Genomic DNA, 27361 nt, shown 5'->3' on the forward strand with positions numbered 1-27361 from the left:
TCTCTGCCTCCCTGCAGCAGAAGGGAGTGCTATTATTTATGCCTTTCTTGAAACACTGAGATTTCTAGAGTGAATTTCTTATGAATGAAGGGGAATGTGGGAAAATTGACATTTCATTGCAAAAGCTTTTTGAGGTGGTCTTTGCCTGTAGCAGATTCTTCTTTAGAAGGCCTCCATATGTGCCAAGTGTCAATAACTGAGAAAACATTTGCCCCCTGGTGAAGCACCAGGAGTAGAATCTTGATCTGGTGGCTTGATCTGCTTGCTTTTACATTCTCTTGTGCTCCAACCACAAGGCAGGCAAAACCCATAAAATATCTGGAGTCCCTGTACTATGGGGCACGAAGTCCCAGAACTCAGAAATGCCATGACCCTTCAGAGAGATGCGCCTCCAGCTGGGGGATGTCGCATGGTAAAGAGTACCTCCAGCTACATCATGGCATGGGACTCAGGATGGACCAGTTGCCTTTGCAAGACACAGAACGTGTTTGCCCTAAGTTTATCCCTTAAGAAAAGCACAATTCCCGGAAGACATTAACGTGCCTTCAGCCTATGTCTTCTGACATGTAAGAGGTCTGCTGGGGTGGCTCCCGTTCTGCATTTATTTATGAAAACTGAGAATCACCAAAATTAGACACAATGGTTAACCACAGTAGTGCCTGCTTGGTCAGGGAAGCCCAGACACTCAAATCAAGAAAAAGAAAGAATCTTAACATGCTTTCCATCTTGCCCGAGATGGGCATTTTAGAGAAGTGCAGAAGAAAGCCTTTGCAGAATCATCCCAAGAACCTTCTGATTCCCTTTTCCTCACCCTTTCCTCTCCTCTCTTAATGCTCTGTCACAAAAGAAAAAGCTGATGTTGCTGTTGAGAGTCTAATACCAGGACTGGAGCCCCCGGTGCCTCAGCGCCTTCCATCTCAGACGGAATCTGTGACCTCGAACCGTACAGGTCAGTCAGGAGTCTCTACAGCTGCAGGGACTGGTCAGTGCCAGCAGCGCTGAGTCAGACGTTCCGCCTGCAGCCAGTGGTCCTGGGCTTATTTATTTCTCAGCCTGGTTAGCTCCTCCCACAATGATGCTCTGCATCATTATAGCTCCAGCTTCTAGATGTTGAGGGATGTGTTTCCTTGGTAAAGAGTGGAGCACTTTTTGAGGCCGTGTTCTCTATAGAGTGATTCCTGAGCTTTCTTTGGTTTCAGTCTTAAGAATTTTTTCACTGGTTCAGGTTCCCTCTAGTTTCTTAATGAAAGAACTGTGCTGTAAGGATATCTTTAACTCCTCCAGGGTACTGAGCAGTCTTTCTCTCAACAGTATCTGTCATGTCCATGGGAACTCATGCTATGTATGTTAACATTCTGTTCCCAGCCCAGAGTTTGATCATATCTAGATGATTTGTTATTAAATTTTAGGCAAAATCGAAATCTTCCCTAGTTTTGTCATTGCTTTTAACCCAATTTCAAAGTTCACTCTTAGTAGAATTCCTTAACTACAGTTCCTTAAATAGAGATTTGCTAACCTTCATTTTGTCGAGTCCATAATTACCTTGATAAAAGTGTCCACTATGCCAACTTGGAATAGAAACAATTAGAAGTCTGGGAAATATGAGAATAAACTCAACCAGGTTAAAAAAGAATTAAGATAGGAGACAATATAGTTCTTTTTCTTGTGCTTACTTGGCTGTTTTCTCCTAGAAAACTTTTGCAGAAAACAATTCATATGTTGAAATACTTGGAACTCTGAATTTTATCTTTCCTCTGTTCCTTAACTAAAAGCAAAGTCATGTGCTCAGAGGACCAATTCAAATTTAAAGAGTACTAATAAGAGACAAGATAATTCTGTTTTGAATGGGCATCGGGTTGAGTTCTAGAAGGTGCTGTCTAATCATGTCATATTCTGCTAATAATAAGCCAGGGATAACCCACTTCTTGTCAGCTTGGATACCTCATCCTGTAATAAATGTTTTCAGTGAACTTTTAGGGAAGATTTAAGTGAAACTCTAGCTGCAGAGTCCTTTTTCCCAAACAGCATTTGCTGAGAACTGAGTTGCCCAAGTTTTATTGGCATCCAAACCATTTACTTGCTTAACTAGTAACCTCCAAGCAAAAAATTCTTCCATATTTATATATTACTGTTAAGAGTTTAGAAATACATGTTTCTATAGATGAAAATCCAGAGTGCTTAACGTGTTTCTTTTGGTTTTCTTCCTCCCGCCTTGGCTCATATGTATAATATAAATGCAATAACTCAAAAGCTAAGACCTAACCTGTGATATTGTTGTGTGTGCCATTTAATGCCGTCACTGACCTGGGATGCTGTTAATCTGGACTCAGATTCTCTCACCGGGGAAGATTCCCTGATTGATTGCTCTCTGCTTTCTAACCCCACTACTGACCTTCTGGAAGAGTTTGCCCCCATAGCCATCTCTGCTCCGGCCCATAAAGGTAAACACTTTCCTCTTCTCGAGCCCACATGTATCCTTAGAGGAGAAGAGAATTTCCCTTAACAAAAGTCTTTGCTAGTGAAGTTTTCTAACCACCTCCTTGAGTGGAAAACTCGAGTTTGTACTCTTAGCCCCTGTGTTAAAGTTCCTTTCACTAAGAATATTTAATCAGGCTGGGATGGCAGATTGTGGAGGTGTGGCTTTCTCACAGTCACCTCTAATGCAGATATCCCATGCTTTCTCGTAAAGACACAGCTACATGCCTTTGTAGTCAGCTCAGGGAGGTGACTGACTGTCCACAAACTGGCTCTGATTAGATACTGGGTGGCCTTAGAACTTAAAACTGTTTCATTAATCAGATTTTAAGTTTTTTTGGTAATGATTACTATAATAAAGAAAAAAGCACTGTTCCTCAAAAGTGAGTCCTCAAAGATTGAACTCAGAAAAGGTTTGAATTTTAGTTAACCTTGTAGTCATGATTAATTACTATATTTCTCTTTCTAGTCTACTATTTTTATTTCTTTGCCTTGTGTTAATACTGGTTTGAACTTCTGCTGGACAGAAAAATAGCTTGAATTGAGTTCTGTTCATTGAGTGGTTTGTGAGAGTGGCAGACACAGAACATGGGCATCCAGTAAACTTTCTGGGCTCAGACGGTGAAAGTGGTTTTCTAGAAGGAGCAAATACATATAAAAGGAACAGCTGTTAAGTCCTTTCTGAGGGAAATGTAGGAAGGAAGCCTCCCTGATATGACTGAAAAATAGTTAGCCTTTAGTTTGCAATGGTAATAGCTGAGTTTTTGTTTTTATCCTTGATAGCATTAAAATGACTGTGTTTTTATAGAACGGGTAGTGACAAGTTTCCTATTTAGCCAATTGTGTCTGACAGGAGTGTGTCAGCTGTGATGCATAATTACAGAGAAGCATCACTTGCAAAACTGGTGCTCAGCTAGCACTTGCTTGTAGAATGGAGAATTTCTAGCAAACTTCTGCCTTAAATCTCAGTGCATACAGTCTTGTGGCCCAGTATTCCTGGGGCATCAGAGTTTGAAAGTCTGTTTTCCCAATCACAGGGCAGTGTGGCCTTTCAGAAGTATGTTGTTTTGTTTTGTCTGTGTATGGCAGGCTATGGTACATAGAATCGCAAAGAGTCGGACACAACTGAAGTGACTTAACACTAGCACGTACAGTGGTTACTTCTTAAAGGGCAACTAATTATCTCCCTGCTACTCAAAACTCTGGTTTTGAGTTTTTCTAACGTTGTTAGTCCAGCCTCTGTTAGCTCAATGAAGAAGGTAAATGACTAACTCCCATGCCTTTATGAATTACTGATGTTGAAGAGATCTCTCACAATAACTATATTTAATGACCATATAAAGGTAGGGAGAACTCTTCCTGTAACCCTTCTCCCTTCTCATTTATAAAAGTCTTAACACGGCTAGCTCTAAAGCATTTTTTTTCTATTTCCTCAAGTTTTCCAGCTTTACTACTTTTATTTCAATGCAGGAGAATAAGCATTTTCATCTTTAAAAGGAACAGTGCCTGTGCAGTTGCTCTGATGTGTTCTCTCATTTGCTGATCTCTGCCTCTGTTGTTTCTGCTTGTGTACTTGCGTTCTGTATTAAGCTGCGGAAGATAGTAATCTCATCTCAGGTTTTGATGTCCCTGAGGGCTCGGACAAGGTGGCAGAAGATGAGTTTGACCCTATTCCTGTATTGATAACCAAAAACCCACAAGGTAAGAAAGAGAGGCTGGGGAAAAGAAAAGAGCTTGATATCAGCTCTCTTCAAAATAGTAATGTACCTAATGTAGAAAGGGGGGGAAGCATTAACATTTAATGAAAGAAATTGGGGATAATAACAATCATTGTGGGCTGGACCAGTATAGATAGATGGAAGTACACATAAAGATACTAGTATAGGTATCTTAAAGCATGACTGTGGTATTTATTTAGAGAGAAGGAAAGTATTTAATAGTTTGACTAAAAGCTGGTTTTTACAAAGTATCAAGCTAAAAATAGTGATCTTCAGTAAATGGAAACCTGAAGATCTATATCAAAAAATGAACTGAACATTTTTTATCATAATTAGAACAATCTGTGATAAATACTCTTTCCAAAGAGATTAATAATGGTGCTTTGACACCATTTTGCATCTTTTAGACATTTGTGGAGTATCCTTTTTTTCCTCTTTGTTATTTGAACATGCCATAAAGCACTGAATTGCCATAAGACCATCTATGTATTCTTAAAGCATGTTTTTATTGCAGTAGTCTTAATAACTACTTCCTCCCCAAATCAAAAATTACTGATTTTACTTTATCAGGGAAGTGAGTTGATATTATCTGGAAATTATGTACAGCCAGCAGTTCTCAGGCAAAATAGATACTCATTTGAAAATAGCATGCTCTTTGCGAGATCTCCTGCCTACAGTGTGGTGTGCACACAGTGCCCGAACTTTTGGTGGGAGGTGGTGGACAACTAAGTTATATGTTTAAGAATTAACATGTAAGAGTTTTCAAAATGTAAATTGTTGCTTCTCCAGGATTTTTTTGTTTTGATTTGTTTTTTTTTTTCCTTTGCTTATTCTGCACATCTAAACCTTAACCCTCTGTGTTTTGTACTGAATTCCTATCTCTCCACTTCCAGGTGGGCACTCTAGAAACAGCAGTGGGAGCTCTGAGTCCAGTCTTCCCAACCTAGCCAGGTCTTTGCTGCTGGTGGATCAGCTCATAGACCTGTAGCCGTGACCCAGTAGCAGATGCAGTTCTGTAACCTTCATACCGTAATATACATTTTCATTACGGAGTTATAAGAAAATGATTTTTTTTTAATCTGCAAATAAGGGGCCCTCTAGCCCTGATCTTCTATCCCTTGCCTTCTCCCATAGAAATGATAAGGAAAGAAAATCACTTTGCCCTCCAGATACTCGTTGGCCAGTTCCTCCCTGTTAGTTTGCTGTGTTTTCTCATTACCCGTCTTCAATAGCATTATCTTACATCAAGCGCTAGATGCCATGAGCTTCACCTCCGCTGGAGTCGACTCCACCACAAGCTTAACTGTAACTGAAACTAGTGAATTGACACCTTTGTCTCATTCTTGCTAGGAATGGCCTCCCAAATCGATCCTCCCAACCCCATCTCCTCTGGCCAGATGCTGATGAATGTGTTTCTCTGTTTTTGCTTTTCTATCCTGCTGCATTATCCTGAGGACATGGCTTCTTCAGTTGGTTTTTACTCTAGGCAGTAACCTAGAGATGGGTGTGTGGTTTAAGAGAGGGTAAAACTGACTGATGGTTTATGTCCGGAAAGAGAAATTGAGCCCAGCTCTAGCCAACCAACTCTGACCTTGTTTGATCATAGACTTAGCCAAGAGATTTTACACCCCATGCAACCTGCCCAGCATCCTTCCAGCATTCTGGCTTCCATTGAACCGTGATTTCTCAGATCTGGAGACGTGACCGCAAGTACTTGAGATCCTTGGATAAAATGTGTACATTATATAAATTCCAAGTATTGCCATTCCTTTTAGTGTTTAACTATCCCAAGCCGGGATCTCAGAATTAGACCAAAACAAGACAATATGGTAATATGATACCTTTTATTAGAAGACTTTTCACTGGGGGGTGGATGAGGGAAGGGAAGGAATTGTAGCAGAAACAGATGTATTTTTCTTGTGATTTTTATTTTGAATCAAATATTGTAAATTGTGTATAAATGAAGACACTGAATAGTTCTGTTTCCACTTGGCGTTTCAAGTCCGATATCAGGTGTCTGTACAGGGTTTTGATCTCTTTCCCTTGTATAACTAACTACACGGCAGCCCTACAGTGTAACATATGGAATCATTTTGAATAGACTTGTGTGTTGCTATAAGCTTTCAGCAGGTCCTCTGTCTTTGTAGAATAAGCATGTTGTTTATTTTCAGATAATCAGAAATAGGTATGCAGACACACCAGGCACAATTTGACTCTGGCTACTTACCTTTCTTTCTCTGATGTTTGAACTGAAGGATACAGCCAGTGAAATATGTTCAGTTGGTTTTCCTTGGCTTCTTAGATTAAAAAACAAAGCAGTTTCTCACTAACCTTAGAATATTGTTCATAAAATAAATAAAGGCCCCTGCACTGATGTGACAACATGCCTCATGGTCACCCTCTGTACATGTCCTTCCTCACTAAAGTATATTTTTTTCCTTACATGCAAAGCAGTTATATCAAATCATCCTTTGATAAGAGGTGGGCACAGAGAGCCCCATTTGGTTCTCTTCCTAGAGTGCCATTTCCACGGTCAAAAGGGAACCTCTTAGCTGATCAGATTGTACCAATAAAATTCCAGGTCCATTTGCTTGTTTCCCTGTCTAGTACTCTTGTTTCTGCTTCCTCATGTTTGCACTTTAAGGGGAAAAAAGAAAGCTGAACAGCAACAACAGCCTGCAACACACTGTACTTTAGAGGTCAAGCTTTGACCCCAGAGGTCAAGCTTCAAAAGCCTTTGAAAGGCAGCAGAGGAAAAGTCAGAACTTTTCAGTTTTCCTTCTGACTTTAAGTACATCCGTGCCAGCTGAAACTAGATGCATGACGTACAGGCCTCTGTTAGGATAACGAATCATTCCCAGAATTGAGGGAGGTATAACCTTCCTACTGAGAGTTAAAAAAGATATGCTTGAAAAGCTCTCCTTGACTGGACAGTGAAAATGGGACTTGGTTTGCCCTTTTATGGACAGGATTATTACTGAAGATCAAAATGGTGTACTTTTTCCCAGACATAGAAAGAATATGTAAACTAATGAAGGAGATAGTTTATTTTTAAATAAGAATAATGTTTTATGCCTGTGTTTTCCAATCTGATTTTTTTCCATACATACATGTTAGAAATACAGTGAAATATCTAGCTTCCTAATGTAATTGAAGCCATGAAGAGTACAGTTTAGAAATTAGCTGTCTCTCAATTGTCCTTTTCATGTATTACCCATAATTACATTGAGATATATTATCTAGTCATCTGGCTCAGTAAAGCTTAATAGAGAATGTTAATAAAAATGAACAGACTAGAAACCAGAGAGACTGGGTGGAGGAAGGAAGCCTGAGGGGGATAATGACATGAAATTATCTTGAGTTTGTTCTTTAGGAGTAAGTCTTCAAAGGATAGAACTATTTTTCTGTTAAAGAAAACATGTGAGTGACTCAATAAATGGGGCCTCCTTTCGTTTATAGCACCATCCCTGAGCTAAAAGGGTTTATTTGAGATGAGCATAGTATGCTAATAATTGATAGAATTTTGAAACTGTAGACTGAGCTACAAGAGGGACCTTAAAGATTATTCTAGTTCATCCACTTCATTTCATAGATGTGGGTGGTGGGAGAAGAGATCCGGGCAGGAGAGGCCCCCTGGGAGCTCCTCCTGACCTTTGCCAGTCCCTGGCCAAGTGGCCTTCAGCAGGAGCTTCACTTCTTAGAACTGCTCCTTACTACAGTGATGACTTTGAACCAGATGGTTTTTAAGATTATAGAATTCTAGGGTTCTCAGTGTTTATTTTGATGCTTTAGGAGGACTATGAAGGATTTAGATAATCCTGATGTCCTTCAGTTATCTTCCGTAGCTCTTACTATTACTATAGTAGTATTTATATTTTAGAGAATTATAATAGGCTTTCGCTAACCTGGGTTGCTTCTTGGTTACCTGAAGAGACCCCTAAGTCATCACAGAATGTTGGACAGATTTTCCTTTTTTTAATATTACACACATGCATCTACCTATTCCAACAGCGTCAGATTTCAATTATTGTAAACTGTGTAATCAAGGATCTGCTATTTTAAAATGGGCAAGTACTGTAAGCATATATTCCAACTGTGCAAAATAGTAACTAAACCAGAAAATATCACAAATTGGATTTTTCTTTTCCCCTTTACAGCATTCAGATAACTAGATCACCAAATTCAAGTCCCAGTGAAAACACAGGCCTCAGAGGAGATAAGGTTTAAATGGACACTTGTGAATATGATTATAGTTAGTGATTTCTTTAGCAGACATATCAAAATTGTGACATCTAATTGAGTGTTCCCTTCAAAGGCATCTAGTTTTACTTGGGAAAATAATACTTATTTTAATGATGCTGCCACCATTTATGTTAAAAGTATAAGAAAATCAGTTGTATTATTATCTAATTAGTATCTCTTTCAGCATCTGAACCTATGCTCTTACCCTTTTTTCACCAGTCTTGGTTCTAAGTAACATTTGATGTTTCCAAAAAAGCAAAACCACTCCCCTACACTGAAGAGTGGTTACAATGGAAGATAGTCAGAAGAATAATCCACTGAAAATTCCCAGAGAAGACCTTATAATGGACTGTGACAACAATCAGTCTTAATTTCTTTAATATTCTGAATAAAGGAACTTGTGTGATTTTGCCTGTCTTTAGTATGGCTTAGAAAATTGAAAAATACGGGTTTTATAATACCTCTGAAAGAGATTGTCAGTTTGTTTAATGTCATTGGATACCGGACTTGCCTCTTCCCAAGTGAGAATTATGGAATTTGGATTGCTAATAATTATAGGGGAACAAACCCAGAAAAGAACTTGTTTTCCTCAAGATGAACTATTGAGTGTTGTTTCTGATCTTTTTGGGGAGCTCCCCTGACAAATGATTCAAACCAACACAGCTTTCTCCCCAGGTCGGGAACAGTTCTGCCTTCAGCAGTGCTGGGGGAAGGAGGGGACTTTTGGGGTTGACCTCAGCCCAGCGGTATGGAAGCCTATGAAGTCAGCTGACAAGATACACCCTGTAGATAACTTGGGTCAAAACGAAGTCTCCCATGCTGATGTTTAGCTGTAGTTCCAGGAGTCTAACTTTCTCAGTCTATAAGATTCAGAATTCTGTAGCCATGCACTTAAAGTTTGGAGATAAAATGACAGGATTGCCCCCAAAGTATTGAATTCAGCTAGTCAGAGGCTGCCGGATAAAGAAATTGTTAGATGGATATTTAACATGGTACCTTTACTGAAACACTCCAGATATTACAAAGCTATCTTTTACTCCTCTCAAGAGACTGTAGTTTTACCAACACAAAGTTAGCCTTTTCCTTTTCCCCACTAGTAATGCTCCTGGAGCTGGATGTGCTTGGATTTCTTGAGTCAGAATGAATCCCAGATGGCCTCCATTTCAAGGAACTGTAACATGATACTATTTTGTTTCTCTTGGGTTTCCTTTCATGATGATCAGGGAGAGAGGTTCTGGGTCAGAGCTGATCTATGCAGAATTATGAAGTGGTGGTTTTGCTAGAATGGAAGGTGTCTCCTTGGTTCCCACTCTGATGTAGTGGCCTCAGTTCACTCTTTCCCTGGGAGTCTCTTCTGCCCTGTTGCACACCCCCCTCATCAAGTATATGTGTATTTACCATAGACCTTTTTCCTGTCCTCCCCAAGAAGACAAAGCAAACAGAGGTACATGAAGCTATCTTATACAGTAAAAAATGTGACATTTGAACATTGCTACGCAAGTATTGTATAAAAAAAAAAGTCTGTAAACAAATTTCTTATGTAAACATACAGAAAAATAAAGACTTTTATCTGTTCAACGGGGAGCATGATGTTCAGAGCTATAAATAACCTACAATAGCTGCTCTTTTCTTGATCTGAAAAGCCACTTTTACAGAAAGGATTTAAACACATTGTTGAGTGACAATAAGCACCTGTGCACGAGTGCTGTGCAAACACATCTGAGAGACGTGCCGAGGACGTTTTAATGAGTCCTGCCTACCCTGGCTTCACCTGTGGTCATGGAGATGAAAACCCCTGTGAGCCTGCATTTGATACGACCAGACGTGGAGTTGTTAAAGGGAGCACACATTTGCAGCTGCCCTCCTTGAATTTAATCATTGATGTACCCAGGCCAATTTAATTAAACATTTTGTCTTGGCAACAGCAGTTTTATGCCCAAGGAGAAATCTCTCTCATTTAATTGCCCCATTGGCTTGAGAGACACAGCATCGCTAGCCAGTGTTAGCTCCCAGGCATGGGTTTTAGTGCAACGCCACAGCATATGGTAGAACCAAATGCTTGATCTTATTGTCTAAGCAAAAGGTCATGGAAATTATGCATTTGAAGCACATCTCCTGATTCCCTGATTCAACTCTGAAAGAGTGTGGATTTCATTTGGTGCTGCATTTCTGAAGTTCTTGGGAAGGGATGTATTTTGCTTTCTATTTGCTAATTAACTGAGAAGGTTTTCCAATACTCCCAAGTGTTAATTTCCAGTTTGGGGCAAGAAGTATGTCTCTGATGCTTCTTCTAATTGTTATTTCACTTTATAGTATGGGAGAAAGTGAAATTCTGGTCACCTATGATATATGGCACTCAGGAAGATCCAGCCTGAAATTTCAGTCTTCAGATTTCGATTTTTCTTTTTTAAGGGAACATTGGCCTTCACTGTGTCCATCAGATAAAATTTCCAGGGGTAACCTATTCTAAGTCATTCAGCACTTTGAGTTGCTTGGGAAATTAAGGGGGGATTGGTGAGAGTCTTTGCAAAATCATCAGATACTTGTGAGTATGTCTTTCCTTCAAAGCATATAAGCTCTTTACTGAAATTGATGTAGTTTGGAGCCTCAAAATAGACTAAAATGGAGTTATCCCTAGTGGAAGCGTTGGAACAGTGTGCTTGACCTTACCTCTCACATAGTCCCTACATCAAAGCAAGAAAAAGAAGTGTGTTTTGACTTCTTGCTTAATTTAACGTGCTAAACCAAAAAAGAGAGAGAGAGACATGACTTAATTTGAGAGAATTAGAACAAAATTTCCTCACCTTAAACTTCATGATAAGGAAGATCCTTATGCTTGATAAGGGAGACCCTGACTCTGTGAGGTCAGGTCCTGGGGTTTAGCCCAGCCACCCCGCCCCATCACCCCACACCCCAAGAACAACTGGCTAGCTTTTTGAGTTTTATGATCACTGGATGTCTGCCATGCATAGCCATTGGTTCGAAAAGGAAATGGGCCAAGACACTGAGGTTAAGTTAGTGTAAATCTTTCATCGCTCACAGGCAGACGGCTTCCAACATGTTTTTCCAACAGTACAAGGCTATCTTCACATATAAGGACTATTCACCCTGAAAACATGTTTTCCCTTCCTACAATAATACATTCATATTAAGGGGAAAAAAAATGAAACCCTCTAACCGCCAACAAGATTTAATGTCTGTCTTCTGTTTACAGTTATTTAGAATTCCTCCTTCTCTTGACTGCTTTGTTTCTTGGGCTGCCACTACCAAAATTCCCTGCGGGGATGTGGATGTCTGCGCACCCTATACCCACTGCTTGTCTCTGGTCTCCAGAATGCCGGGTTTGGAGAGTTGCAAAGGGCAGTTGCTCTGAGCCTTGGTCATACTGCACCTCCTCTAAAAAGAATGGAAAGGTTAACAGATTGGGCCTTTTCAGGAGAATCCTTTAAATGTACTTTTCCAATCCTATAGAGCAGATTTATGCTCAGAGATCAAATAGGTCTGGTCTTGCTTTGAAGAACTGGATACTAGTTCTCCTGTCAAACTTAATGTTATAGTATTTTTGTGACTATGTACATTTTTAAAAAGTTGTTGCAAACTTTAGGTATGATTTTCCTATTATTCACTATGAAAGTCATAGGAATATGCTCGGAGTTGGCAGATTTACAGTCGACCAAGAACTCGCTTTTTAACATAAATAGTTTATATAGGCTAGGAATGCCCTTCCAGCCTCTCCAACTCTGGATATGGGCACCCCTACTTGGTACCTTCCAGCTCTCAAAATGTCATCTAATTCTGCAGGCATCCAAGACGCCCACGTTCTATAGGTAACTGCTTTTTGGAGGTCTGTGCTTACAGTTGGAGAAGGCGATGGCACCCCACTCCAGTACTGTTGCCCGGAAAATCCCATGGACGGAGGAGCCTGGTGGGCTGCCGTCTATGGGGTTGCACAGAGTCGGACACGACTGAAGCAACTTGGCAGTGCTTACAATTTGATTTGACTGCATTCCATTAAAATTTCCCCCAAACACTAGCTCCAGTCAAATTAGTGCTCATTTTCATTGTTGGTCCATATGGTGGCCAGAGTTGATCATTGGCTTGACTAAATGTGTCAGTTCTTTCCTAAGAGATAAGTTGCTCTCCCACAGAACTGCATCAGCATTTAGGGTTGTTTTCGGAGATGAGAAGCCATGCCTTAGTTTTGAGAACTAAAAACTTCGTACAACTGATACTATGTTAGAAAGTGGTTCAAGGAGTTTGGAAGGGGTGGTTCCTACCACTTTGCTTAGCAGATCTAAATTTGGAAAACTTCCCTGCCCTACTGCATTTTGAATTTCCTCCCAGATACCATCATCTGGGGATCACTGTGACAGATCTAATATCAGTATGCTTGCTTGAGAGGTCAGAGTTATGTCCCTCCACATATATTTCAAGGGAGAAGGTATTCCATTTATTTCCTGTTCCCTGACTAACGCTTTCCTATCAGCGTGTAGGTGCACATATTAAAGTTACAGTGCAAGGAAACATTTATCCTCTTCAAAAACTATTCAGAAAGTCTTTTGGCACCAGTACAGAGTTTAACTTAAAGAGTTTCTAAATTGGAATTTACCAAATACATTCACAGTTTTAAAAAGAGAAGGGGGGGGGGGGGCACTTTTGTTTCCAAAAACAATACTTAAGGTCAGAACTGTTTAAAAAGAAGCACTAAAATAAAAAATAAGCACTGCTTAAAAAAATTACAGGATTCAGAGAAACATAGTATTTTTGTACAATATCTCCTAAAATGTTCAGATCACTCTCTACATCACTTTACAATGTAATGTCTCTAACTCGTTTCCCAATAAATTGATTTTGATGCCGCTTCTGCTGTGTTCTGTGTGCTTAATTCAAGCAGAAACTTTAGCAGGGGAAAATTGTTAGCAGATGTTTCTGCTAGCTAATGGTTTGCATAGAAGGGGAGAGGGTAATGTGGGGAGAGGATGATTGAATTACTTCTGTACAGAGGTTCTGAATCATCTATAGAATCCAAATCATGGTACCTGTAATTTCTTCCCCTGGTGGGTTGGGAAACCCATGATGACATGATACCTCTGCCCCCAATCACCCTTTTCTCTGGATTCTTCTTGCTTAGTTACATATGCCTTTTTCCTGCCCTCTTGCTAACATGTGCCCAATGACATACTTCTAACCTGCTAATATTTTTGGAAGGTAAGCTCTCTTGCATTCTGATAATTGTCTGTTTGATCTTGAAAGCCAGAGCACCCTGAGGCACCTCTACCTAGATAGAAATCGATTAGCATATTAGCATTTGCAAATACTTCTGTAATTACCTGTGCATTTTCCTCCTTTTGCTTAAAGAAGCTTATGACGGATACATTTAAGCAGAGGAGATCTTTGCTAACTTGGAAGACTGAAAACAAAATTCCAGGGCAACTCCAGCTGAAGGTGATCTGTTAAATGTGATATTGATTATGTCTCCCTTTTGAAAAGTGCCTTCAGCATTCATATTTGGGGCACTCTTATACTCTTTGAGTAGTGTTTATGATGTCAATCATCAAGTAATTGTGTATTTATCAAGCAGCCATGTTCTGCTGCTTTTTTTGGAGGGGGGAGGTGCAGTTTTCAGTCACAGGCGGTGGGGAGCAGGTGACCACACATCAGATCTGAACTGAGTTTGTCCCCAGACAGTATCTCTGCATCAGCCAGAACTGTCACGGTAGATGTGGCGATGAGGGACTGGGTTTTTCATTCCATCCAGAGCCAGTCAGGTAGAGCAGGTGTCAGTGCCTGGCCCCACGCGTGCAGGAGCATTGCATAGTTAACGCTGAATGTCTGTGTGCCTAACACCTTCATCTCCTTTCCTCCACATTGTTCCTCGTGTTCCGAAATGTGAGACCTTGATTGGTTGTGTTCCAATTTGTGTGCCGTTTCCTTGCCTGACTTTTCTTGTTCTGTTTTTCCTTTTTCCATTTTCAACATCCATTATTTGGTCCCACAATGTTCCTGCCACGGGTTGACCATTGAGTGTTCCAAAGAGCGTTGAATGGACCAGTGCATTAATTCTGCATTTTGTGCTTTTCTAGGTCTCCAGAGAGAGCCCATTTCCTCTCCTGTAATAACTGTAGAGCACTTTAAAGAATCGACGGGTGTTAAAGGCCTTCCTCTATACCCAGACCCCTCCCGGGTACCTGGCACGAAAACTCAGAACAGTTTGGAATCTGACTACTTGGCCCGAGATGGCCCTTCCAGCAACAGCTCGTTCCACAGCAGCGAAGAGGAGGGGACCGACCTCGAGGGGGACATGCTGGACTGCAGTGGCTCTCGCCCTCTGCTTTTGGAGTCAGAAGAAGAGGATGAGAGCTGCAAGCCTCCGCAGGGGAAGCTAGGAGGAGCTACTCCCTTCACTCAGCCGGAGGTCACTCCTGCGCAGGCCAAGGCCTCGCAAGGTGGGAGGAAGAACCAATTCGGAGCCCTCATTCAGCCAATTGCAGATGGACTCGGTGAGCCAGATGTGTTCGCCACTGCCCCCTTCCGGAGCTCAAGGATTCCCGCTGATGACATTTTTGCCAAAGCCCCCTTTGTCTCCAAGGGCAACGTGGCCCCTTCCCAGCCAGAGGAGACGGATGTGTTCTTGAGAGCTCCCTTTACCAAGAAGAAAGGCATGGAGGAGTCAGCAGTTGCCCAGAGCCCCGCCCAGGAGCAGCCCGGTCTCCTCAGTCAGACCGATGACATCCCTCTGCTCCCGGGCCTCGATCGAGCCGTGTACCCGTCTGCCCGAGCTCAGTATTCCATGGCTGGCTTTGTCCAGCCGTCTAACCTCCCCTCCCATCCTGTACAAGCAGCAGACCATCTTGACAGCATCTCTTCCAGGGGCTCCTCCCTGGAATCTGGGGCCCATCCTAATGACAGAAACAAAGGACCTCAGCCCCAGAAAGAAGCTGTCTCAGGCCCCGTGGCAGGCAAACCATTCCGCCCCCAGTCTTTATCCAAATATTCCCGTCACTATAGCCCGGAAGATGAGCCGAATCCAGAAGCCCAGCCCATCGCTGCCTACAAAATTGTTTCGCAAACCAATAAGCAGTCGATAGCTGGCTCCGTTTCCATCACATCCCTTGCCTCCAGGACTACGGAGCTGCCAGCTGCTGATCCTTTTGCTTTAGCACCCTTTCCTTCGAAATCAGGCAAACAGAAACCTTAGGAACCATGCCTGAGCCTCAGGCCTCTGTCTCTACCCTACCCTCAATACCCACCACATCACTCCCAGCTGAGCCTTCCTGAGAAGATTATATCAATTATTCTCTTTCAGTTCCATGAGTCAGAGCAGAACTTCTTGAGTCAACAAACTCAGTCGAGGTGATACTTAGTTGAAACTCCTTTAAGTTATGCTCATTGCTTTTGTTTATATTGATTTCTTGACTTTCGGTGAGCGTGTCCATCTTCACCTCCACCCAGAATTCTGCTTTCTCTTGTGTGCCTAGAAACTGTTTTAATCTCAAACTACTTGTCAGTAAATCCAGAAATAACTTCCCAAAGGGGCCATGTTATTGCTACTTTGATTCCTGTAGTTCCTGTTCTGAGTCATGTCTAATGAGGAATTAAGATGAGTTCCTCCCAGACTTGGTTTCATACTCTTGAAAAGGGTACATTTCAGGAAGGAAACACAAGATAAAAATTCTGCTCATCAAAAGGAAGTGTGATCCCGAAGATACTAGTCATTCCTCTAAAACCAGCAACTCTTAGAAAGCTCTGGATCTGAGTCTGTGTAGGCCACCCTAGTCCTCATGCATGAGTGTCAGTGGGTGTGTAACGTGTGTTAGATCCTTTCCTTTGTAGAAATGCAAGCAGATGAGATCTCTGTGCTGGTGTCTGATAATGTGGAGCTTTCTCCCACGTGCACACTTTAAAAATTCATGTGAGTGCACAGCTGTGTGTGTACACGTCTGTTTGCACAGGAAACATTCTTCCTTTAGGTAAATCCTGTCCCACCTTGCGTACAATCACTCATTTGCTGGTATTTGTTCTCCTAACCTAACTTCCTTGAACCCTGTTTTTATTGCCTTCTTTTCTCATGGCAAAATTTAATTTATTGGAATGAGTAGGAAAATCCTGCTGGAATGGAATTTTCTAAGTAGATTGTTTTTTCCTTTAGAATTTGCTATTAACAAATTTCATTTACAAAGTCTTGAAAAATTATCCTTATACAGTTTCCCCTGAGAACAATAGAAAAGAACCCTTTGTTACAGTTACAACCACTGGGTTTGGGGTCTAAGTAATTTTAAAAAGTAATCAAGTAATTTAAAAAATCTTAGGTCTGAGCACTCCATGCTGTCATTACAAAATTAATTGATCATGAGACTAGGCTACAAACAAGATTTGCTTTTTGTTTTTCCACATCCTTGTCACCTTCGTCTGCCCCTTGAGGAAGTAGAAACCTGAGATGTAAATAAGTTTGGGAGAATGGAAAAGAGCTGAACCAGTCAGCCACAAGAACCTTTCCATTCTTTGTCCCCTCGGATGGTGAAGCAGGTCAGACAGGTGCTTGACTTAAGTTTTTGAGATGTCTTCTATTTCTGGAAAGCTCTAAGTTATTCTTGACTGTTCTCATGCCCTTTATTATTATTAGTGCCTTAAGTTGAAACTTACATCTCAGTGAGAAGATTTCTGCTAAAGAATTTCATGTTTCAACTTGAAAGTTCCCTGTGACTCCTAGTAAATGTTCATGATTTCTTCATTAGCTGGAGAAGTTAGAAGAGCTGCTCACCAACCAAGAGTAATGACTTAAGAATTATGGGAAATTCATCCGAGAATCAAGCCTGAATGCCAGACTCGATTGACGTTGACTAAATGTCGTATTTTTAAATTTGAAATTCTGGGAACTTGACAGTAAAATATAAACAGATACTTCTCAAGACTTTTTCTAGTTCAGTCTCCACCTATTTCAGCTGTCCAAGTTAAAAGGTAAATAATGGGCAGTGGGTCAGGGCTCCTAGCAGTGGTTTTTCCAACTGAGGCTTCAGCAGTGCCGCCCCTTTACTTTTGAGGATGCTAAATGTTCACTGGGCTTTTCTCCCAATGATCATTTCTGAATTTTCTGTGTAACAGTGGACGTTGAATTATCTTTCTAATTGACTGATTTTGGCTAACGAGTATGAAAATTTGCACCCCAAATTCTTACCTTGGTCATTATCAGTGCACAAGCCTGCATGAGCAGGAGTGAAAGTTCAGTTCAGTCGCTCAGTCGTGTCCGACTCTGTGACCCCATGGACTGCAGCACGCCAGGCCTCCCTGGCCATCACCAACTCCCAGAGTTTACTCAAACTCATGTCCGTTGAGTCAGTGATGACATCCAACCATCTCATCCTCTGTCATCCCCTTCTCCCACCTTCAATCTTTCCCAGCATCAGGGTCTTTTCAAATGAGGCAGCTCTTCACATCAGATGGCCAAAGTTTTGGAGTTTCAGCTTCTACAGCAGTCCTTCCAATGAATATTCAGGACTGATTTCCTTTAGGATGGACTGGTTAGCTGTCAAAGGGATTCTCAAGAGTCTTCTCCAGCACCACATTCAAAAGTATCAATTCTTTGGTGCTCAGCTTTCTTTATAGTCCAACTCTCACATCCATACATGACTACTGGAAAAACCATAGCTTTGACTAGACGGACCTTTCTTGGGAAAGCAATGTCTCTGCTTTTTAATATGCTGTCTAGGTTGGTCATAGCTTTTCTTCCAAGGAGCAAGCGTCTTTGAATTTCATGGCTGCAGTCACCATCTGCAGTGATTTTGGAGCCCCCCAAAATAAAGTCTCTCACTGTTTCCATTGTTTTTTCATCTATTTGCCATGAAGTGATGGAGCCAAATGACATGATCTTAGTTTTCTGACTGTTGAATTTTAAGCCATCTTTTTCACTCTTCTCTTTCATCAAGAGGCTCTTTAATTCTTCTTTGCTTTCTCCATAAGTGTGTCATCTGCATATCTGAGGTGATTGATATTTCTCCCAGCAATCTTGATTCCAGCTTGTGCTTCATCCAGTCCAGCATTTCTCATGATGTACTCTGAATATAAGTTAAATAAGCAGGGTGACAATATACAGCCTTAACGTACTCCTTTCCCGATTTGGAACCAGTCTATTGTTGCATGTCCAGCTCTAACTGTTGCTTCTTGGCCTGCATACAGATTTCTCAGGAGGCAGGTCAGATTGTCTGGTATTCTCATCTCTTTCAGAAGTTTCCACAGTTGATTGTGATCCACACAGTCAAAGGCTTTGGCATAGTCAATAAAGCAGAAATAGATGTTTTTCCGGAACTCTCTCACTTTTTCAATGATCCAATGGATGTTGGCAATTTGATCTCTGGTTACTCTGCCTTTTCTAAATCCAGCTTGAACATCTGGAATTTCACAGTTCACTTATTGTTGAAGCCTGGCTTGGAGAATTTTGAACATTACTTTGCTAGCATGTGAGATGAGTGCCATTGTGGGGTAGTTTGAGCATTCTTTGGCATTGCCTTTCTTTGGGATTGGAATGAAAATTGACCTTTTCCAGTCCTGTGGCCTCTGCTGAATTGTCCAAGTTTGTTGGCATACTGAGTATAGCACTTTAACAGCACCATCTTTTAGGATTTGAAATAGCTTAACTGAAATTCCATCACCTCCACTAGATTTGTTCAGAGTGATGCTTCCTAAGTTCTACTTTGACTTCATATTCCAGGATGTCTGACTCTAGGTGAGTGATCACACCATCATGATTATCTGGGTCGTGAAGATCTTTTTTGTGTAGTTCTTCTGTGTATTCTTGTCACCTCTTCTTAATATCTTCTGTTAGGTCCATACCATTTCTGTCCTTTATTGAGCCCATCTTTGCATGAAATGTTCCCTTGGTATCTCTAATTTTCTTAAAGAGATCTCTAGTCTTTCCCATTCTATTGTTTTCCTCTATTTCTTTGCATTGATCACTGAGGAAGGCTTTCTTACCTCTCCTTGCTATTCTTTGGAACTCTGCATTCAAATGGGTATATCTTTCCTTGTCTTCTTTGCCTTTGGCTTCTCTTCTTTTCTCAGCTATTTGTAAGGCCTCCTCAGATGACTATTTTGCCTTTTTGCATTTCTTTTTCTTGGGGATGGTCTTGATCACCGCCTCCTGTACAATGTCATGAACCTCCATCCATAGTTCTTCAGGCACTCTTTCAGATCTAATCCCTTGAATCTATTTCTCATTTCCACTGTATAATCGTAAGGGATTTTATTTAGGTCATACCCGAATGGTCTAGTGGTTTTTCCTACTTTCTTCAATTTAAGTCCAAATTTGGCAATAAGGAGTTCATCTGAGCCACAGTCAGCTCTGGGTCTTGTTTTTGCTGATTGTATAGAGCTTCTCCATCTTTGGCTGCAAAGAATATAATCTATCTGATTTCAGTATTGACTGGTGATGTCCATGTATAGAGTCTTCTCTTGTGTTGTTGAAAGAGGGCGTTTGCTATGACCAGTGCGTTCTCTTGGCAAAACTCTATTAGCCTTTGCCCTGCTTCATTCTGTAGTCCAAGGCCAAATTTCCCTGTTACTCCAGGTATTTCTTGACTTCCTACTTTTGCATTCCAATCCCCTATAATGAAAAGGACATCTTTTTTGGGTTTTAGTTCTAGAAGATCTTGTAGTTCTTCATAGAACCATTCAACTTCAGCTTCTTCAGCATTACTAGTCGGGGCATAGACTTGGATTACCATGATATTGAATGGTTTGCCTTGGAAACGAACAGAGATCATTCTGTCATTTTTGAGATTGTGTCCAAGTACTGCATTTTGGACTCTTTTGTTGACTCTGATGGCTATTTCGTTTCTTCTAAGGGATTCTTGCCTTGAGTAGTAGATATAATGGTCATCTGAGTTAAATTCACCCATTCCAGTCCATTTTAGTTTGCTGATTCATAAAATGTCGACGTTCACTCTTGCCATCTCCTGTTTGACTGCTTCCAATTTGCCTTGATTCATGGACCTAACATTCCAGGTTCCTATGCAGTATTGCTCTTTACAGCATCAGACTTTACTTTCATCACCAGTCACATCCACAACTGAATGTTGTTTTTACTTTGGCTCCACCTTTTCATACTTTCTGGAGTTATTTCTCCACTCATCTGCAGTAGTATATTGGGCACCTACCAACCTGGGGAGTTCATCTTTCAGCGTCCTTTTTGCCTTTTCATACTGTTCAGAAGTGAAAAAGATGGGAATATTCAAGTAAGGTTCATCCTAGAAACTCTTAAAGTAGAAGGTCATTCTAATTCACCCTTTGAAACTACTCAGGATTACCTTTGTAACAGCCCTGTGAAATTACTTTTCTTTGGTTTTTTGATCAATCCCTCCTGATCATTTTTGTTCTCAAGATGAAATCAATAAAATGGTGATCTTATTACATAATTGAATTATTTGTCAAGCTGAGCTTGTAACCCTTTTTTATTTTATTCTTGCTAGAGACCTATGCTGGGTGGAGACTTTGTAAATACCTTTTTTGAACAAGGAATATAGACACACATAAATTACTGTTGTCTCCTTAATGATGCATGAACATTTTTGGATTATTGGATTACATTAATTATTAGCGAATAACTAGTGGATTCTGTGCTGATCATCTTTGGATCATATAGGTTAAATGCATCATGTAGAGATAAAGTGTTCTTGGGACTTCCCTGGTGGTCTTGTGGTTGAGTCTCTGCTCCCAATGCACGTGGGTACAGGTTCCATCCCTGGATGGAGAGCTAAGCTCCTTCATGCCACGCAGTGCGGGCAAAAAAAATAATAAAATTTTAAAAATAAAGATAAAAGATTTTTGTAGAGGCCATCCTGAAATCTGGGAAATTTAGCTTTAAGAAATCAGGAGTGCTCAGAGTGCTTTGAATTAAATAGCAAATGCATGTTTCCAACAACTACAGCAAGCTAACATTAAAGAGAAAAAGAAAACATATAGTGAACAAAATGCTGCACTCCTTGTTTAGTTTGTTTTCTGTTTTATATGCATTACACATATGAAACAGAATGCAGGAACCTGTGACCTTTCATTTCAGTGGAGTGCAATGAGCCACAATATATTTAGACATAAAACATTGACCTACAGCATACACTGATGAACTCTTAAAGAATCCACGTTAATCGACTAACACACAGTATTGAATTAATGAAGTTATCTTACGTGTGGTGAAAAATGTTTAGCATATCTATTTCTTAGGCCCACTCTTGGGTGTGTGCTTAGTCACTCAGTCGTGTCTGACTCTTTGCGACTCCTGACTGGAGCCCACCAGGCTCTTCTGTCCATGAGATTCTCCAGGCAAGAATACTAGAGTGGGTTGCCATTTCTTTTTCCAGGGGATATTCCCGACCCAGGGATTGAACCCACATCTCTTCCATCTCCTTCATTACAGGCGAATTCTTTACTGGCTGAGCCACCAGGCTTACACCGAGAGCCCTTTAGCTTCAAATCCTTATTAGATTGGAAAATGGAAAATGAACAAAATTTGATGCTACAGCAGGTGCTGGACAGGATTCAGTGATATCTTGGCCACAAATTCTTTTTCATTTTGGGCTCACTCATTGTTGAGTTGAAAATTTCATATGTGTGGACTGGTGTGTACGTATTTACACCCCCATATTAGGTCTGCGTGTAGCCAGGCGACCAAGATTTCTTTTTGAACTTTTAAGAAAAATACCAATATCTTATTGACCCATTATTTAGTAAGTTTTAGAATACATGTACATCAATGTTTTCAACTATTTGGTGGACATTTCACTGACATAAAGTAACAGATTTCAGTTTCTTTAAGATAGGTGTAATCACCAGAGTGATCTGGCAATAGAAATTCACTCATGCTATATTTGTTTCCATAATGAAAAGTTGGCAAAACGTAGGTTACATAATATGTATGCATTGTATCAAATAGAAAATTCAGAGAAGAGTGAGATCTAACTCACTCTAGCGGGAAGGATACTACTTAAGTTGGGGCCCCTGGGGTCCCTTTAATAAGGAAAATGTTATTCTCTGCTGTGTCTTTGAATTTGAAATTGGAGAACACAGGCCAGTCAGCTTTGGAATGGCTGCAGGTCACACAGATGCAGTTTTATATGAAACCAGATTGTTCTGATGCAAGGTACATAGGAGAGTCACTAAAAAGACCTTCTAAGGAGATAGGAGCACCTTCTAGATGCCCACAGCCATTCCTGAGTTCTGACCCTCCAATCTTGCCTTCTGGAGTAAACATGAAGATTTTAAATAGAATCATGTAATTTAAATTCTTAGCCTTTCCAAATGACTGTCAACTATCTGTTTGTTGATTGATTGGTTTTAACCAGCAGAACACTTGCAAACTTGTGAAGTTCACTTAACGGAAAATTTCAAAATGCTTGAAAATAAAAAGTAGTATCTAGTTGGGGATTGTTTTTGTGTTCTTTCACTGTAAGATAAATTTGCTAGGTTGTTGAAAACAACTTGGCTGCTCCCCCTTGTTGTGGGAATTCACACTGACGGTGTCTCAGTTGCCAGGATGCCTCCTGCTGTCTGACTTACAGTCCTGCTAGCCTCATTTGCACCTTGACCTTCATTAAGAATCAGGCCTAAGTGTAATGCCTAAGATCCCATCCTTAAACTGACAGACCTGGTCTTTTCTGGTTTTTCTCTATTGCTGCAAGTCTATGTGGCTTACCTTGCTTGCTCATTTCCTCATTTGACATTCCCCTATTATAACCATACCAATAAGTGGGGAATGAAAGAGAAGACTGAAGGATCATGTTGATTTTTACTTACCTTCCTTTTTACTCTAAACAGTTTCTTCTTAAATTTCAGCCTAGCCTGTGATAATATCACACTGGAATAATTCTAAATAAAAATGAAATGGTTCACCTTCCCCATATCTTATGGATTAGAAGGAAGGTTGGCAGAAGCCCAGCCTTACTCTTCAGAGACACAACTCAAAAGCCCCGTGCTCTTCTAGGACACAGGGGCAGGTTTATGCATGAAGGGACTCTAGAACAACTTGTAAAAGGTAATTTGTAATTCCATAAGAAATTTAGTCTGAGCTACTTCTCAGCAATCTCAATATGAGTGACAGTATCTTGAGTTTATAATAGCAATGTTTTGTTCTTGAAATCAAGTCAATGTTATCTACATTGCATTATAAGAGAACCATATATACATGTTAGAGGGATCTGTGTGATTCCTTTTGGTAAGGAATTGCAGAAATATTTTTTTCCCCAATATCAGTTAAAGTGAGACTTTGGGGGCGAGAGAAGACAATATCACCTTTCGTTTCTGAAATGGCAAATCAGTTATACTCTGAGTCAACCAAAGACTCCTACTTGAGGAGTGTGCGTGAAGTGTGTGCATGTGTGTATCCTTGTGCTTTCTGCCATGGTGTTAAAGACCTCCTGATGAAGGCATCCAAAGAATAGCAAGAGGTGACAGTAGATGTTTGAAATGAGTAAATTCAGTGCTGTTTACCTACAACTTTGTGATCTAGAACTGGAATTGTTCTAGATGAAGGGGAGAGAAAGCAGCCGCTGCTTTAGACTCATTTCCACAGTAAGCATGCTTTTTTCATCCACAAGGATGAAACTCAATAGCGTTTGACCTAAACACCTCGTTCATGTGTGGTATTGGGAGGGCAGTAGTGACTAGAACACTACGAGGCCTGTAAGATGTTACTTTGAAATTCAGAGGGAACATTTAACGTCATTTGTTAGGAGACAGAAACGGAATACAGGCCAAGGACCATGCTCATTCCAGGAAGAAGAGGTGAACTCCCTTTACTGACTATATTTTGAGTTGACTGAATGAGGAGGTCAGTTCAACTGTGAGAATATTGAGGTCATCAGACCTCAGAAAACAGTATGTGCATGCAATCTCAAGGACTATGAACATGGGAAAGGGAAAGAGACATTTATAGAGTCAATCTTAACAGTTTTTGCAATACCTCTTTTTTGCAGACTCTTGGATTTATGTTATTGCACCCTTCGTGTGGTCTATCTTATGTATCTGCTAGTTTTTAAGGATAATTGTTTGAGATGTAAACTTCTGTACACTTTATTAAAATGGACCTAATTAAAATAAATGATTTACACTTTGCATTATTCCTTAAGTCAAATCTTCCTAGGACTGAAGGGCTCCATATGTGTCTTTCACTTAGTACCAAGCTTTATTCTACATTTTTAAGTTTCAAAGAACAGCTTTTGGTTGGTTGGTTGGTGAATTGGTTTCCAATGCTGGCAGTTATTTCCTGAGACCCACTTTTCATCTGGATGTTTGTGGAGACATAAATGAAATAAGATAATGGAGCCTAAGGACTGAGCTGGGAAAATCACAGAGCTCCCTAATATGTAAACTTTCCTGTGAACTTCTAAAATGTGTTACCTGAATGTGACCTGCATCAACATGCAGCTTTCAAAAAAAAAAAAAAATCTCTAAAAAGAGACCATAAGAAACTAGAAAGAGAAATCTTGGGTGGAAATGGATTATACCTAAGAAATTTAAAATTCATGCTGTGAGGAAAACCTGCCTCCTGTTTCCTTTCCAAATCTGAGAAAATAACAGAGCTTTGATGAGCCTGACACCCACTGGACTGAGTTCACAGGTATGGTGTTCAAGGAAAATTCAGGGAGCCAAAGAACTCTGGTATAAGATGCATGAGTAAAACAAGAGTTCGCCTACTTTTTCTGAAGATTTATTTTAAGATCTGATTCATTTATCTTTAAATATACCTAATTCCACAATGTGAAGTTCTTATGGTTTTTTCGTATTTCAAGTTAACCAAAAGCACAGTCTTCCTTACCTGTGACTCAGAGTGCTCTGGGGGAAACCCTTTCAGATGCAATACTCCCACTGAGATGCAGGAGTCAGAGCTTTCTGCAGAAGTGGATGGAGTTTACCTGTGGTGAGTCATCTCTGCCTTAATGGGAGCCAGAGCCAGAGTTAAAAGCTCCAGTTCCCACAGGGTGATCTCTGATTGCATTCATTCACCCTTTAATGACTCACTTTTGCCAGCCCCGAGATGGGTCGGTGAGAGACCAGCCAGGAAGGAAGTGCCCTTATATTGTGCCCTAATCAAGATCCAAGGGGGAGGAGCCAGAGTAAGATCCGGGGGAAAGCCATGAGCTGATGGTTTAGACCTGTTTCTCTGGATTTTAAGGCAAAGATCTTTCCCCTTATGTTTCCTTGTACTGAATTATGTCACCTTTCATGGAAGGAAACCAAGTACTTCTTCATAGCCCAGAGGCCCAAAAGGACTCCAAATATTTTCTTCAGAAGGCAGCCCAGTTTTCTAGGGCTGAAATTTGGGGCCAATACCATCGCTGCGTGTGGAATTCTTAAAGTCAGGTATTGTGAAATTAGTAGTTTTATACAAGGACCAGATCTCCCATACCACATCCTGTTTTTGAGCAGTACTTATTGACCCCAAGCACATATTTTATTTTTCACTCTAATGAAAGCTTTCATTATCTGGGAGGAACTGATCACAATTTTCTCTTAACCAAAATTAAATATAAACTGTCAGCCTTTTTTCAGTTTATAGTGAATATCATTCAGTTTAAGTAAAATTCAAAGCAGCTAAAACTACACATAAATTGATGAAAGCATGAAATCATGGCAATTTAAATCGAAATTTTGATTTGGGAAGTTGGAATTTACTAGATATAGTGGCCGCAGGAGAACTCAGTAGCAGAAACTATTGGCAAAATTTGAAATGAACCAAAAATTGACTAATAAATTTCCATTGTAAAATGCTTATAGAAAAGACCAGATCCCAATGAACAGAATTACAATAAAATGGAAATTCAGTGCATAGGAAATTGATCCAAGAATTGACTTGACTTAATGGAGTTGCTTTATAGAATTTCTTGATGAAAATTCATCAATATTAGCCCAATTAAAATATCTTTATTCAAAAACATTGGATAAGGGCCTTCCATGGTGGTTCAGTGGTTAAGAATCCACCTGCCAATGCAGGGGACACAGTTTTGATCCCTGGTCCAGGAGAATTCCACATGCCACGGAGCAACTAAACCCATGGGCCACAGCTATTGAGCCTATGCTCTAGAGCCTGTGAGCCGCAACTTCTGAGCCCATGTGCCACAGCTACTGAAGCCCATGCGCCTAGAGACCATGCTCTGCAACAAGAGAAGTCACTGAAATGAGAAGCATGTGCACCGCAGCTTGAGAGTAGCCCCTGCTAGAGGCAACGAGAAAGCCTGTGCAGCAGCAAAGACCTAGCGTAACCATAAGTAAATCTTTTAAAAACAAAAAGCATTCGATGAAACCACTACAGAGGTTCAAAATGTCCTGGGCCTACGTAGGGGCTATCAAAGTGAAGTTGTCCAGATAGTCATTAGCTGTATGAGTCAGGAGAGAAGTCTAGACTCCTGACAGTGAGTGATAGTGGTATTTGAATGCCTAGATATAGATGAGATCAATGAAGGAGAATGTAGAGTAAGGAGAAGAGCACTTCTAACATCCTTTGGGAATATCTACATTTAAAGCATAAATGGAAAAAAAAAAAATTCCATGAGAGAAACCAGGCCACAAATATAGGCAGAAAAACAGAAGGTGACACCAAGGTTATAGGAGGAAAACATTTCAAGGATAAGCAGAGGTGTTAAATGCCAGAGAGACGTAATGACAAAAATGCTTGTTGGATTTGTCCAGTAGGAGGCAATTGATCCTGGCAAGAGCAATTCTTGTAAAGTGGTGGGGACTGATTGCAGTGGGTTAAGAGTTCCAGAAAAATAAACAACCCAATCAAAAAATGGGCCAAAGAACTAAACAGACATTTCTCCAAAGAAGACATACAGATGGCTAACAAACACATGAAAAGATGCTCAACATCACTCATTATCAGAGAAATGCAAATCAAAACCACAATGAGGTACCATTTCACACCAGTCAGAATGGCTGTGATC

At 40.5% G+C, this 27361-nt stretch overlaps 1 protein-coding gene across 9 annotated transcripts in view; it reads left to right on the plus strand.

Annotated features, from left to right (window-relative positions):
- AAK1 (AP2 associated kinase 1) overlaps positions 1-17723 on the plus strand; it is a 164811-nt gene extending 147088 nt beyond the window's left edge. For 3 of the 9 annotated variants that reach the window (XM_010845304.1, XM_010845306.1, XM_010845307.1), the window contains 3 exons: positions 848-949; positions 4066-4176; positions 14519-17723. In XM_010845304.1, coding sequence (XP_010843606.1) covers positions 848-949; positions 4066-4176; positions 14519-15633 — 1328 coding nt within the window. In that variant the 3' untranslated portion in view covers positions 15634-17723. Of the gene's footprint in view, positions 1-847; positions 950-2330; positions 2442-4065; positions 4177-5086; positions 13298-14518 lie in introns of those variants that run through there. The other 6 variants (XM_010845309.1, XM_010845310.1, XM_010845311.1 and 3 more) reach the window with 3 other exon arrangements.
- The last annotated feature ends 9638 nt before the right edge of the window (positions 17724-27361 follow it).

Source organism: Bison bison, unplaced genomic scaffold (genome assembly GCF_000754665.1).
Source record: "Bison bison bison isolate TAMUID 2011002044 unplaced genomic scaffold, Bison_UMD1.0 scf7180017864215, whole genome shotgun sequence".
NCBI classification, from domain to species: Eukaryota; Metazoa; Chordata; class Mammalia; order Artiodactyla; family Bovidae; genus Bison; species Bison bison.